This window comes from Branchiostoma floridae, chromosome 7, assembly GCF_000003815.2.
Source record: "Branchiostoma floridae strain S238N-H82 chromosome 7, Bfl_VNyyK, whole genome shotgun sequence".
Classification (NCBI taxonomy): domain Eukaryota; kingdom Metazoa; phylum Chordata; class Leptocardii; order Amphioxiformes; family Branchiostomatidae; genus Branchiostoma; species Branchiostoma floridae.
Genome location: NC_049985.1, coordinates 14,521,677 through 14,537,973, shown reverse-complemented (window position 1 = coordinate 14,537,973; position 16,297 = coordinate 14,521,677). Strand labels below are relative to the sequence as shown.

The following is a 16,297-nucleotide window of genomic DNA, read 5'->3' as shown; positions in this document are numbered from 1 at the left end:
TACCACAACGCGTCCTATAAACTAGATAAGCTGAGACTATGAATCTAAAATACAAAATGAGACGCCCCACACAACAAAATTCTTTAATCATAACCTGAAGACATAAGGTGAATTCACGCCTATACAAAAGATAAATATTATGTCATATGCCTATCCAAATTTATTAAAGCTTATACAATCCTCTTTCCCTTTAATGAAAATGTAGAGAACTTTTGCATTACACAAAGCTGGAAATCCGGAACAGTCCCATTTTATATCCTAAATCTATTCATATCAAACCAAACAACATCTTCTTTACAACAATATCCAAAACCCAGACGATGCCTCGCTGGCCCCTGTACGAGAGCCCCTGCTCCTGACGTCAGAGAGCAATGTAACAGGGGTCGGAATTCCGGGCTTCATCTTGTGACGTTCGTCTGGGCTTCTATTTAAACAGCAGAAGCTCCGTAGCCTGGTCTGTCCCTTGTCACTCCATATCTCTGTGCTGGAACAGAGCTTGCAATTCCTGTCAGAAACATGCCACACACAAATATTTCTTCTTTTTTTTCTTTTCTTTTTACCTCACAAGTTAATTCACCTCTTCACATCGACCAAGAGTTTTAGCATCAAAACAAACATCGATACTTCCACAAATGCTACACATCTCAACCCGTAACGACTTAGTGTCGAAACCGGGGAAGAATACTTTACACCCTCAACAACTTAGTGTCGAGACCGGGGAACAATACTTTACACCCCCAACGACTTAGTGTCGAAAACGGGGAACAAATACTTTACACCCCCAACGACTTAGTGTCGAAACCGGGGAACAATACTTTACACCCCCAACGACTTAGTGTCGAAACCGGGGAACAATAATGTACTCCCCCAACGACTTAATGTCGAAACCGGGGAACAATACTTTACACCCCCCCAACGACTTAGTGTCGAAACCGGGAAACAATACTTTACACCCCAACGGCTTAGTGTCGAAACCGGGGAAAAATACTTTACGCTCGTTTCATGACTTTACAGTCATAATAAAATTGATACCATAGGAAAGAGAATCACACAAGCTTTCAATTGATATATAATGCATTGAAATGTATGCAGAAAAAGTGGAAATATGATATAGTAAAGTTGATATTCCAAACGTTTTGTGCCGAGTTTATTTGAAATGAATTCCTGACTGACAGTAAGAACATTGTTTTGCAATATTTGTTGTTACTGCTTTGCGCACAAAGGTGATTAGTTATCATAATGGTTCTATCTAATCGTAGTACATGATCAACTTGTGTTTAATTAACATGTGTTTGGAAAAACGGCCTTTTCAGGAAAATGAAATTAAGTTTTTGACCTTTTCAACTTGGACTCGCAACCAAAACAAAAAGTTAATCAAAATACTTTTGTAGATCCAACTTTCCCCAGATAAGAATTTCTAAAGCTGATCTTTCTGTGGGTTCATCGTGTCTTAGTAAAGTTCATTGCCTCTTCGTTTTATTGCATGACGCTAAGCGCAGACAGCTGATTGGTCAGTTGTAGGCGCACCCAGTGCTGACGTGCAGGACCGCATGATCAATGTGTGTTTGTAGACTGACTTATTTAGAGAAACGGCTTAAAAAAAATGTGATTTAAGTTATCAAATTTTCTGCCTCAACACGAACTCAAGGCAAAAGATTTTAATCTAAACGAAAACATGCACTGTTGTGGATTCCACTTGTCCTGCTGAAAACTTTTCTGAATCTGGTCTTTCTGTGGGTTTGTTGTCTCTTAGTAAAGTTCATTGCCTCTTCGTTTTAATTACATGACGCTAAGCGCAGACAGCTGATTGGTTAGTTGTAGGCGCACCCAGTGCTGACGCGCAGGACCGCATGATCAATGTGTGTTTGTAGACTGGTGTATTTAGGGAAACGGCCTTCTTAGGAAAATGTTAGTAAAGTTGTGAAATTTTCTGCCTGTACACGGACTCAAGGCAAAGGAAGTTAATCCAGACGAAATCAAATACTATTGTGGATTCCACTTGTCCTTCTTAAAACGTTTCTGAAGTTGATCTTTCTGTGGGTTCGTTGTCCCGTAGTAAAGTTCATTGCGTCTTCGTTTTATTACATGACGCTAAGCGCAGACAGCTGATTGGTCAGTTTTAGACACACCCAGTCTCAAAGTCTCAAAGTCTCACGTGTATGGCCGCATGATCAGTGTTTGTTGGTAGACTGGCGTTTTTAGAGAAACGGCCTTTTAGGAAAATGTGATTAAAGTTTTTAACTATTGTGATTTTTTTTGCCTCAATAGGGACTCAGAACAAAAGACGTTCATCCAAACAAAATGATATACTATTGTGGATTCCAGTTGTCCAGTTTAAAAGTTTCTTGAAGTTGATCTTTCTGTGGTGTCATCGTCTCTTAGTTAAGTTCATTGCCTCTTCTTTTTAATTATATGACGTTATCAAATAAAGAAAAATCATCCACAGTTTCTCGAGTTGGCAATCACCTGTGATTACTCTACGACCCCCGCCCCTACTTTTGTGGTCGTACCAGCTCAACCGCTTATGCCTCTAAACGACTCCCACCGCCCACACACAAACGAACCAAACGGAACAGAACAAAATACAACAGAGCACAGAACATAAGCCTTTCCTGGAATTATTGGAATTAATAAGCTGTCCGTAAAGGCAAAGGAGCGCTAAAGGTATGAGCTGTTATTATACTGGACGCCATGACGTTGTTTTTGTCGTCCTTTATTGTAATTTCATAAGCCTGGTGTCTGTAAGAAAGAAAATAATGACCAAACTTTACCAGCGCAGCTCGGTCTGGTGTATGTTAAGCCCATTTTATACCACCGAAACCGGACAGTTAAATTTGATATGGTGATTTAGTCAAAATACCATGTATCCAGTTACTTTGAGAAACTCGAACAGACTCAGCTTTAACTGTCACTTTCGCTGGCGAGAACAATCTCAACATATATAATCATAAAATCACAGCTAACTGTGCGAGGTCAATTAAAGTGTCCCTTCATATAAACGAAGGGGTGTGATTTTCTTGTGCATTGTGTGTAAAGCAGACACACAAAAACACCACAACCAAAATCATTGGAATAATTGTAATGTTACACTACAGATTTCTTGGAAGACATTTTATGATTTCATTGCATATACTGAGGGCATCTATAAAGTATGTAAATCGCCTCTGCGTTGTTTTATCACGGCCCTGACAGCTTTTCATCCATAATGTCGCATATGTCTATTTTCTGTCCCCGTGGCTGGAGGGAATGTATTGTTGCATGCAGGACGCAATTTACCCGTAGAATTTAGGTATTCAGATTAGCATCGAGTATCCTACTGTGGCATACCTTTTCAACTCTCTAGATATTGGTGTTGCGCCAGCGTCTCCTTTCTTTCAATTGGTAGAATGTTGAAATAAAACAAGTGCACTCATGATCAAACCAAACACGATTTCCAGGTAACTCAAACATTCTAACATACCGTATCTTGATTTGGTAATAGTATCTTTTCTGTAAACTGATAGTATCGGCAAATATGCATACAAAACTGTATACATCCAAAGGGTATTGGAACACTTAGATCTACAAAAGAACTAGTTATTTCGTTTTTCTATAGTCTGTTGCGGAACTTTCATCGCCCGAATGTAGCATTATTTCACAGCTACCATGACCGGATTGGTCTCCGACGGATCAACCTGAATGCTTCGTTGTCGCCCAAGAAAACTGCCATTGACAATTATAGACTTCAGTTGCCCTTTTACGTCAGGGATTCTAGTTCATGACTACAAAAAATTGCCTCGTTAAGTAAAGAAACAAAAAACAGGATATGAGCAGTCTGAGATGATGTTATCAACATAAATACATGCTGGTTGCAGTCCCAAATGATAGGACCAGGATGCGAAATGAAAATGAACTCTAAAACTGAGAAAATTAACGACATTCTGGGGAAAACCAGTGCGCATATTTCATATATTTTAATCGGCAAATGTGCCGCTTTTTGTGAACATGGTTGCACTACAAACTACCCTCTTTCGCAGACCTCTCGGTACGGCGAAATGGTCTCCCGCAGCATTAGAGAACATTCGCGCTTGTTGAAAATAATTTATCAGTGCTCCCCTCCCACAAAATAGACACCGGCGCTCCGAGGAGTCTACTACAAACCGGCTGCAACTGGCTGACAGCCGTGCCATACTGGCGTACACCACCTACGCATACGGGGTCACTAAGACCGAGGCTTCGCTGAGAAACTATACGAAAAAGCGACACTTCAAAACACTTTATTTTGTGGACAGATTATTTGTGACACCCTATCCATAATCAGTATAACACAACAGAACTTTGAACACTTTTTCAGCTTTCAGCAGAGACACATGTCGTATTGGCAGGATTTACAGTCGACTTTAAAAAACAACTGTGGCTTTTATAATGATCTAATACGCAGTGACAGTGTTTTGTGACTTTTTCTCACGAAGTTACCATTTGAAATTAATTCCTGACTGACAATGAGAACATTGTAAAGTTTTGCAATATTTGTTGTTACTGCTTTGCGCTCAAAGCTGATTAGTTAAGGTTGTATCTAATCGTAGTACATGATCAACTTGTGTTTGATTAACATGTGTTTGGAAAAAACGAACTTTTAAGGAAAACCAATTTTTTTTACCTTTTCTACATCATTATGAACTCGCAAGAAAAAAAAGTTAATCAAAATACTCTTGTAGATCCAACTTTCCCAGATAAGACTTTTCTGTAGCTGATCTTTCTGTGGGTGCGTTGTGTCTTAGTCAAGTTCATTGCCTCTTCGTTTTAATTACATGACCCTGGAATACAGGGTTAAGGGACCAAGGTCCAAGGTCCAAGGCTACGGGCAAAAAGCTGATTGGTTACTTGTAGGCGCACCCAGTGTTGACGTGGAGGACCGCATGATCAATGCGTGTTTGTAGACTGACGTATTTAGAGAAACGGCCTTTTTAGGAAAATGTGATCAAAGTTGTGATGTTTTTGCCTCAATAGGGACTCAGAACACAAAAGAAGTTAATCCAAACGAAATAATATACTAGTGTGGATTCCACTTGTCCAATTTAAAAGTTTCCTGAAGTTGATATTTCTGTGGTGTTGTTGTCTCTTAGTAAAGTTCATTGCCTCTTCCTTTTGATTATATGACGCTAAGCGCAGACAGCTGATTGGTTAAGAGTAGGCGCACCCAGTGTTGACGATTGTGGTAATTTTGAGCATGCGCAACTACCGTCCATACTCACGTACCAACTTTGATTTCTTCGCGTGAATAGGGGGCGTACCCATGATTTATGATAGCTTTAACCAATGCGGGCGTTCCTTTCTCCTGATGTGTTTGCATTGCAATAACTGACTGTCAATCATTTCAAGCACATCAACTTCTGTTGAGGAGCTTTATATTTCAGGCGAGTCCCACACAAACCCCAGTTTCTCCGGAACTCCGAAGCTATCCAGACTGCGGACCGTTATCCCAGACTCGACAGCAGACAACCTCAGCATCACCCTGGTCGATATCATCCTTATTTCAGTTTGCCAGAAGTAAGCTTCATTTTTGTGAGTTACCGAATTACCTAATTAATGGATACACTTTTGTCGCTTTCTTGGCGTATTGTGGACAAAGTTAGGGATTAAAATGATTTGCCATTTCTACGGTCGGTGCGAGGGGTGCATTTGAGGTACACTATAGTTTTTTTTTCATTCTTCCTTTGACTTGCAAGGACTTATTACTATCTGTCAACAAGTAATACATAACAGAAGGAAGCGCGTCGCTAGGGTGTACCGTGGCCCGTAACAAACTTTGGTCAGGGTTGCTCTCCCCGCGGTGCCGGTCAGCCCAATACTTGAAATATGTACCAGTAATGTAAGAAAACGAAGGTTATGATTTTTAAGAAAACAGGACGCACATTTAAAAAGTTAAAATTTCTACACGGTTCTGAAAATATAGAAATCGCTACTTTATGCTCCTATTTATAACTACCCCCATCTGGCAGCTACTCCCAGCAAAGAAACAGTTCGCCCTGAAAGCGCGCAAAGCAATTTTCAGTATCAAATACCTTATCAGCTCGCAGATATCCGTGAAAGCTTTATTATGGATCTTTGATGTTTGCATTAAATCACTTATGCTCTACGGATGTGAAATCTGGGGGAAAGACTATTGATAATGTCGGCCAAATGTCCGATTGAATCGCTTCTGTAAAAAAAACATATTACCGATTCTTTTACTAGTAGATGTCAATTGAAGACAATGTTACTACTGCTTGCATACAGAATGAATGTACAACACAATCGTATCGGCTTTCCACCATTTGTACATCAACCATCGTTTTGATTTGGACCGTCGTTTTCGAGGCTTGTATGTTATTTGATAGATATATATGAATGTAATTATGACGATTGCGAGGGAAAGAAAGGCAGGACTCCTGAGCCACTTGCGAGTGCACAACAGATGAAAGGAGGATGCATCTTTGGGCACGATTGACAGCCAAGATATGAAAGAAAGGCGGGATTTTATAAAATGCAATTATGACGATTGGAAATGAAAGACATTCATCCTTCTACAAATGCAATTATGACGATTGTAATCAAACGAAACATGGGAATTTATACAAATGCAATTATGACGATTTTAATTCAAAGAAAGGCAGGAATTTATACGAATGCAATTATGACGAATGTAATTAAAAGAGAGGTGGGAATTTATGCAGTTGCAATTACTATGACCATTGTAATCAAAAGAAAGGTAGGAATTTACACAAACACAGTTATGACGATTGTGATTAAAAGAAAGGTGGGAATTTATACAAATATAATAATTATGAGGATTGTGATGAAAGAAAAGTTTGTAATTTATGTAGATGTAATTATAACGATAGTGATTAAAGGAAAGATAGGAATTCATACCAATGCAATAATGACGATTGTGATTAAAAGAAAGTTGATTTATACAAATGTTATAATGACGATTGTGATTAAAAGAAAGGAATTTATACAAATGCAATAATGACGATTGCGATTAAAAGAAAGATAGGAGTTTTTTTGTGAAGGTTTTTTTTTGTGAAGGTTTTTTTCTAGATATTTCCTACAATACAAAAATTGATTGTTTCTGAGAATTTGAGTAACTCCGGGGTCTCATTCATTATTGTAGGTCGAGGGAGGTAACATGGCTGACACCACGGACAACCCACTTCCAACTGCCGACGGCGCCAGCTTCACGAAGGCAAGCTCAAATTGTACATTTAGATTTATCATTAAGTGATACGACGTCGACCAATCAGAACTCACCATTTCATACTGGTTGTGACGCCTTAACATTAAAGAAGTGCCACAAGCGGTGAATACTAATTCTCAAGTGGTGAATGATAAATCTCAAGTGGTGAATGATAAATCTCAAGTGGTGAATAATAAGATTGACCAAACAGAATGAGAGCCACGCCGGACATTGACCAATCAGGAGAGATACATATGCTGAAGCTTAAGGAATGAGTATAGTTAAGGAGGTATTGAAAATATTTGATATTCCAAGACTGCAATGTTACAAAATATTGTCTTCGGAAATTTTGGTCTCAAAATGAAATCTCTGATCTTATAAGATTTTGTGTAACCTCAGGTTCTCATTCATTCTTTTAGGTCGAGGGAGGTAACATGGCTGACACGACGGACAACCCACGTCCAACTGCCGACGGCGCCAGCTTCACGAAGGCAAGCTCAAATTGTACATTTAGATTTATCATAAAGTCACCATTTCATATTGGTTGTGACGTCTTATGAGAAGTGCCACAAGTGGTGAATACCAATTCTCAAGTGGTGACTGAATTATAAATCTCAAGTGGTGAATAATAAAATTGACCAATTGGCAACCAGATAGACACACCGGAAATTGGCCAATCAAAAGAAGAGCTACACAGGGCATTGACCAATCAGCAGGAGAGATACAGATCAGAGGGAATGAGGAGAGTTAAGTAGATTTGATGAAGTAATTATTACACTTTAGGTGTATGTGTATGGTCATCGGTGGCCTATGCTCCGTATGGGGTAAAAGGGCCCAAGTAAGTTTAACTTAGTAAGTAAGTAAGTAAGTGTATGTGTCGATTTGTTTTTCAGGATGGACCGGATTGTGAGAAGCTCATGGACAGTGAGTAGCGAAACAGTTTGGCGAGGGGAGGGCCAAACATATATGCACATACTTTCAGAGCTAAATTATCATTGTACTAGACAAGGTTCAGTTGCTTTTAACTTGATATCGGAACAGTAGAGTTATGTTATCTCCTTAGTGACTGGAGGACGTGCTGTTGATATAATTGATGTGGCAAAGGGCTGAAGTGGGAAACAGTATTTAAGATGGATATATACAAATCATCATTGACTTTTGTGCAAAAAATGTATTCAAATAGTCCACTATCCTAAAGTGCCAGTTATATTATTATCCGAGTGCTGCATAAAATCTATAGTGTTTTGCATCTTTAATACTTGTACATAAGTTCCGAATGGCTTTCTCAGTCCAGCCTGACTTTTTTCGTACCCTTGGATAATTGTTTTACATGATGTTGATACAAATAGTTCCTGGTCGCCTACATGAATACGATAGTGTTGTTTTAGGTTTATTTGTTTGTCTGTATTAGTATGTGTACAGGTTTATCTCGCTTATTCTTTAAAAAAATCTTTTAAAAATGATTGTTTTTAGTCCCAAAGGGAAAAGCTGAGATGCAAATCCTCAACGAAGTTCTGGAAAAGCTGATTAAAGGAATGACAGAATCAAGGGTAAACTAAACCCAACCTCTAATTTTTTTCTTATTCATCAATTAAGAGTTATTTTTATGTAGCAAACCAATTGTATGGTCCTTCTACTGTTGAGACCTCTAAAAGCCTAGGCCTGATGTCCATCAGGTCTGCGTATTAAACACCTCAAACGACCTCAACCTTCGATCTGCTTTGTTTTAATTCATAAATGCATAAACAATGTATCCAGAGCGCCACACAAGGTTGATGCCACATGTACACCGCATATTAGAAACGTTTGAGGTCTCTTGAGGTGTTTGGGCAGACCCATGTCCAACACCGACAATCCTGTTGCTTCATGAATACATAAATATGCTAACTGTTGGTCAACGTATTCTGTAATTGGGCCCCTTCGTGATACTCAGAGCTCTTGATGTTTCTAGTATTAGAAATCTTTGACCTGGCTTAGACGTGAACGGCAACAATCTCTGGCAGCTAAGGATCTTCACAGAGAACAGTAAGAATTTGTGCCACATAGCCTACGCGACAGCTGTGTTATCACTATCATAAGCTTCTACATCTATTTGAATTTGCAACGTTTTCGCCTTTAATAGGAAGGAGAAAAAATCACAATAACGGTTCATGACTTCAAACAAATCCAGATGAAGTTGAAGTCAGGTAAGAAAGTTTCTGTGCTGGAAGCAATAAAAGCATTGGACTTCGAGGGGCGACTTAGCTTCGAAGAGGAAGTCAAACAGGAAGTTGACCAGGCAGTTGAAAGGTCAGTGCGAAATAAGTAATATAAGGATTGTTATTGTTATTGGGAGGGCCGACTACATTTTTCTTTGCAACCAGGGGCTGAATTGTGAGGAGTTTACAATAGGAGGGGCTATTCGCAAGGGTCTGGAGCGAGCTGCCATTCGGCACTAACTCTGCTGACCTAAATACGACAGTAATTGCCCCAGGTGCGGCCATAGGACTGTAGGTTTTTGAATCATTCAGACCGAGAAGGACCCTTAATCTTTTAGATAAGTGCGGTGGGTTCTTTAACGTGCTTGGGGTGTGGCTCTCCTCAAACACGGGACGTCCATTTAACGTCCTACCCGAGGAACGGCCCTAGCCGAAGCTAGGTACTCACTTTCACCTAAGTAAAGTGAGGAAAGTCGTGTTAAGTGCCTTTCCCAAGCACACGATGGCACATCAAAGGATTCGAACCCAGAACCTCTGGGTTATGAATCGAACACTTTGCCGATTGCGGCACACGAACCCACTATGCAAAACGGTTCATGGCTAAACTGCTTCCTACTGCTGTAGGGTATGCTATACAACACTATAAGCATGTTGTCCTTTTCCTTCTCTGAAGGTAGAGTAAGATTTTGCATCTTCATTTTTGGTACTTTTGAGTGGCCTGGGGACAACACGATGCAAAGAAAAAAGATAGATGGACAAAATTTTGCATAATTGGCAGCATTGCATTTCAGCAGTAGTTTATGAGAAATATTACAAAGTTGTTACACAGTTTCATAATACATGTACAATGCAATTCATGGATGCCATGCCTCTGACAACTAATACGTTCTAATCAAAATATGCGAATGATGTCCTAATTTGAATAATTTTGTATTGATGTTCATCTCTTTTAAATAACATGTGTCACAAGTACGAAATCCCATCAGATACCACATTCAATAATCTTTAATCTTTTTTTCCCATTTCTTATTCCAAAATGGTCATAATTGGTATGATCTGAATCAACCTCTTTCTCCTCCACCCGAATGCAAATATTGAGCGTCCTCTCAGCCTCATTCGAATTTTTTAAAAGCAATTTCTTGTTAATTATGCAAACCATTTACTATTTACTATGTCAACGTTGTCCTAACTATGAAAATCTCATCATTGGTATTATATTTGTCATCTCCTGCAGGATACAGAACATTCAAAAGGAACTAGGTGGCATTCAGGAAAGGCTAACTTCTATTCAGACGGTAACATTGTTCTCTTGAATGTTTTAAGTTGACATTGAACTAATTTAATGCTTATCAAACCTCTTTGAAAACAGAAAAAATGTGACAGATACATACGTGACTTTAATGTGGAACATCCACAGATCTCAATTATGCAATTGAGAATTAATTTGCACAATTAACACAAGGGTGTTATCATTCCTTTGTGGTAAATGGTAGAAATTACCTACTTGAGACATGTGTAAGTTAGGTTAAGGTGTACACCATGATGCATACATTATGCTAATTACAGCCTTAGTGATGAGACAAGATAAAACTTTGCATATTTCATGGAGATATGAGGTCTCTGAACTCTTGTTGATTAAGGAATGGGTATAACGCTGCAACGTTGATGTTAGCTAGAATTAGTTATATCAAGTTGCTACATATTCCATTGCTAACAGAAGGTGATTTGTCTTGCAGAAAGTGGGAACTATCTCCGGCGTGAAGCAGGAAGCCAAACGACTGATGGAATCACTCGAGGAATCTGATTTGACATATGAGGCAACTGAGGGAAAGGTACGTCAAGCAGTCGTCGAAATGTTAAACTTTGATCAGATGACATATCTTTTCTGACAAAGCGGCTCTTATCTAATGAACGACAGGCTCAAGTCAAAGACACTGTATGCAAATACATGTACCATGTCCATCAAAGTAAAAACATGTCGAGTAAAATAGAACGTTTCATTATCAGTCATTCATCGTCAACTCATTCGTCAAGAGGTACAGGAGCAACATAGACACTGGTTTAGAAAGTAGGGTATGGGCAAGGAAGAGTTTTCACACTGGACATTCACACTGTGCCTGGTGTCAACATTTTGAGAACTGGAGATGTTGGTAGATGTGACAACTGAAAGTAGAACATGATCCCATGTATTTGCTCATATTTTCTGATCATATTTTCACTCTGTTTTCCCCAGGACATCCAGATCATACGGGAGAGTTGTTTGAAATGTATTCCGGACTTACTCGCCTTCATGAAGGAAGTTCGATTGAAACAATTGGAAGTTCAGAAGTTAATGAGGGCGCAATGGACACAACATGTAAATCCTCATCCTTATCATTCGCATACAGTCTTAAAATCAAAAGTCATAATCATTATGGTAATACTATAGATTTTAGCATAGAAAGTATTGTGTTGCGCATACCAGGTATAGGAACCGTGTCACGTCTGTTTTTGTTCACAAGACGAGGACATAGCTCAAATATTTACAGCTGTTAAACTAAAGTGGGCACATGCTATATTGTTCTAGACTATATGTCCGCCCTATTTGTCCGACTATTTGTTACCTGCAATTAGCCCTGACTGGCAAGAATTTGAATATATTATTATTTTCCCACTTTTTAAAAAGCAGACTCAAATCGACATAATATCAGCCTCTGACAAGAATAGAGACAATGCTGCATTTATTTCATCATGCTCTTGACATGAACTATTACAGGTGAGGCAAATCATGGAGATGCACGAGAAGACAATCGTGGAAACAACCGGTCTGTTTATGATGGAGGAAATTCAGCAATACAACAAGTTGTTGGTCGGGTAAGCAGAATTATCACCTTTCTTAAATGTGCAAATAAAGATAATCATGCAAATCTATAACTTTTCGAGATAATTGAAAATGCCTCTATATAGATGAGGGTTCACATGCCCATCATGTATGCATTTCTACTTCTTACCTTATTTCTACGTTTTCCTATGAGAACAAAATTTAATCGGGTCTTTCTGAGGGTTCATAGATTTTGCTTCCCTTGACTTTTAAAAGCTTCAGTTGTTTTTCTTGCATGGAGACAAAAGATACCAATTTATTTTCATTTAATACATGTGAACGACGTAAGTTAAAACATGCTACAGAGCCCGCAGGATCTTTAAATTATACTTTAGTTAATACAATTTTAAGTCCGTTAATTAGCATAGACGTCCAACATTGGCTATGGGACAAACACTTTTGGAATTAAAACTTTATTTCAAACACAAAGCTTCCATCCTTTCTTTGGATTCATACAGATATTATCGCATATTCTCAAGCCAGCTTTGCACAAACTTCATCACAAATTTGTGTTTGCCTAATGTTGTTATGATATACAAGATCTAATGCATATAATCTATCTATTGCAATTCCGACTTAAAGTTGTTCCTTTTTGTTTAAGATTTGCGAACGAAATTCCGAGTCACCCGATCAGGAAGGAAACAACTTCATCAACATCAACATCATCGACAATTGCAACTTCATCAGCGACAAGTTCATCAACAACTTCATCAAAAACTTCTGTTGAAGTTTCCATTGGTATAAGAATTCACTTTTTAAATTCATGGTGGCAGTTACTGTTACAGCATATTCTTACTTTGGCAACATTTCGTTTTGAAGGTTAAAAGCACAAGGTTTCATAACAATAAACCAAATTGAATGAATCTGTATGTACTTCCAGCAGTGATCGAATAATTGGCTGTCTGCAATTCGTGTGATTTAACCATCTAAATAATCTGTTGTTTACATGGCACATTGATTTCAGAAGCAGAAGAAGCCACCTGATTCAGCATCTACCGTAAAGTGGTAAGAAAGAATTCTTTGTAACGATGACACCTGCTTTTGTGCATTGTTAAGGCTTCTTTTCAATGGGTACATTTACCTTTTTTTAATGCGCATAAGTCTATTCTGTGACACAGACGACGCGTGCTTCTCCATGTTATTATAGTTGCAAGCCGAAGGATATTCCGGCGTGAACTCCATTTTTATTTTCCTTCCATTTACAATAGAACACCTCCAGAATTCATGATCTACTTGCTGGACGGCATATCTTCACATCACTGTTAACCAGTTTCTTACGAGGAAGTAAACAGAGGTTCCATCCATTTGGTACCATAACAGAAGCATTATGTTTATCAACTATATGTTCTGTCACCAGTTTGAATACATGTATCTAATTCTATGTGATTTTCATATTACATATACATACATAATACATGTATATGTAGTATGTGTTAAGTTGCATGGAAAGGTGAAAGATTTATAAGGATATCCTTGAGAGTGTGTTCAGGTAACTCTCCTGCCTTTGTACTAAAGAACTCTTACGAAGGCTGATCAGACTGAAGTCATGCGGTTACAACATAATCCTTTGGACCTCTTTTTCACTGACAATTCCCCTTACCTTTCCTTTATCATATTGTTTAATGCGTCTTCAAATTTCACTTTCATACATGCACATGTAACCCCTGACTTCAGTCACAGTGTTGTTGTTTTTCTCATTTTGCCATTACTTATTTAGATACAGGCACACAATGTCCATCTAGAGACAGATAACAAGTTGGCAACATCCAGAGTGAGAATAGTCCTGAATTTTGGGAAGATAGTAATTCTACAGGGATGTGAATCTTGTCATATGGGTAGACGCTGTGCCAACATATCTTACTGCTTTTTTATTACCATTTATTTAGATACAAGCACACATTCAATGTCCTTCTGATGACAGCTATCATACCAAGTTTACTTGGTGAAAAGTGAGAAACATTCAGATTGTGAGTTTTCCTGAACTTCAGAAGTGCAACAGGTCTCATAAGAAATTAAATTGATTCGGTAGATGCTGTGCTGATAGAGTTTGCATAGTTTTATTGCTTTTTATTACCGCTTATATAGACACAGGCACACAATGTCCTCTTGATATCGCATACGTCATACCAAGTTTACCTGGTGAAAAGTGAGAAACAATCAGATTGTGAATTTTCATGTAATCATCTAACACCACAAGTCCAAAGGAATGATGACTTTGTTATAGAAGTAGACGCTGTGCTAATAGATCTTGAATAATTTATCGCTTTTTTATTACCATTTATTTAGATACAAGCACAAAATGTCCTTCTGATGACAGATATCATACCAAGTTTACTTGGTGAAAAGTGAGAAACATTCAGATTGTGAGTTTTGCTGAAATTTTGATTCTGTCATAGAAGTAGACGTTGTGCTGATAGAGTATGCATAGTTTTATTGTTTTTATTACTTAGATACAGGCACACAATGTCCTTCTGATAGCATATGTCATACCAAGTTTACCTGGTGAAAAATGAGAAACCATCAGCTTGTGAATGTTTATAAAATTATGTAACACCACAAGTCCAAAGGAATGGTGGCTTTGTTATAGAAGTAGACGCTGTGCTTATAGATACTTTATTGCTTTTTTTGTAATCATTTATTGGTAAGCAGGTACGTACACAATGTCCTTCTGATGACAAATCATACTAAGTTTACTTGGTGAAAAGTGAGAAATATTCAGATTGTGAGTTTTCCTGAACGTTTGAAGGCGTTAAGCCTTAGGAAATTGTGGTTCTGTCATAGAAGTAGACGCTGTGCCAATAGTTTTTGTTTTTCATTGCCAATGTTTTAGATACAAGCACCTCATGTTGAGACCGATGTTACATCCATATAACAACGCAGACTGTTAGTCAACTACAGCAGTCTAAAAACATGTGTAAAACTATCTACACATAGAGGTGCTGTATCTATATCATTGAGACATTTTTTCAAGTATACATTGTCCATAGGAAACGATAAGTAAAAGTTAGACCCCAGTCTACACTGTTGAAAGTCTAACACTGCAAAAGAAAGAACCGCTTTGTTCCATCTAAAGCCAAAGGAAAGCATATACTCTGGTCTCAGAGTTAACACTTATATGGAAGACTCGTGAAACTTGTGTGAATGTAGTTTTTAAGATAAAAAAACTGCATTGCTTTTCTTTGTCACAGGTATAACTTTCATCTGTACATCAATGACGTAAGCAGATTTTAATGTCATGTTATCCTAAGTTGAATGTTTAATGGGTATGTAGAACAACTTGTGACATGTTAAGAACTTGAGACCCAAAATGTAACGAAGCAAGACAAAGTGTTACCATCATCTTATGATCTGTTATAGGTTTCATCAAGATATGAACTGACAGGGGGAAGCCCATTGTAGCTTAAGATTTATCATGGCAAGGAAAACAGCTGCAAATAGTGCATTGTGTTACATCTAGTTTGTTACAGTCCCCAGAAAACATTGAAAGCTATTGTTAATATCAAGTCTTTTAACACCCGTACAGTTACCAACTCTACTGTATCTGCTGTCTGACATTGAGACTGGCGATGTTAAGGAAGTTTGAGATTTGTTTAGTTGTGGCTTTTTTATTCCTTAAAATAAAGCGTAACTGCTTGCATTGCAGTTTGCGACTCTGTAATTTTTCCCTTGTTTGTCAGTGTGACGGAATGGTTGTGTTGGAAAATTATAGACATATACATAGCAATGTCTCTCACATAAGTGTTGAATTGGAAGGTCTCACACTTAGAGAAGTATTTTCCTGTTATCGCACATAGATCTTTTTCTCGCATATAGAGCAGTTTTTAGGTCTCGCACAGACTTTTCTTTCCCTCACAATTCTTATGGCATCTCACACATATAGGGATTTTGTTCTCTCATAGAGTCTCACACATTATTCTCTGCCACACATGTTAAAAAGGACAAACATATGTTTCTCTCCAACATGCAGGCGAGAAAGTTTACTCTCGCATACAGAGCACTTTATGCTCGCGCTCTCGCACGTACAAGGTCACGTCAGTCCCT

At 38.3% G+C, this 16,297-nt stretch overlaps 1 protein-coding gene across 4 annotated transcripts; it reads left to right on the top strand.

Moving 5' to 3' along the window:
• The first annotated feature begins 5,056 nt into the window (after positions 1 to 5,056).
• On the top strand, positions 5,057 to 15,898 carry LOC118419968. 4 transcript variants are annotated; one of them, XM_035826670.1, is made up of 13 exons: positions 5,062 to 5,529; positions 7,136 to 7,207; positions 7,618 to 7,689; positions 8,092 to 8,122; positions 8,672 to 8,748; positions 9,321 to 9,487; positions 10,631 to 10,691; positions 11,133 to 11,228; positions 11,630 to 11,752; positions 12,152 to 12,249; positions 12,858 to 12,994; positions 13,221 to 13,261; positions 13,465 to 15,898. In XM_035826670.1, the coding sequence occupies exons 2-12, from the start codon at positions 7,151 to 7,153 to the stop codon at positions 13,238 to 13,240; spliced, it is 939 nt and encodes a 312-aa protein (XP_035682563.1). In that variant the 5' UTR covers positions 5,062 to 5,529; positions 7,136 to 7,150; the 3' UTR covers positions 13,241 to 13,261; positions 13,465 to 15,898. The 4 variants fall into 4 exon arrangements, 1 of the variants encoding a protein (XP_035682563.1); XR_004831701.1 differs by having other exon boundaries at positions 5,057 to 5,529; positions 12,858 to 13,261; XR_004831704.1 differs by lacking the exon at positions 7,136 to 7,207 and having other exon boundaries at positions 5,058 to 5,529; positions 12,858 to 13,261.
• The last annotated feature ends 399 nt before the right edge of the window (positions 15,899 to 16,297 follow it).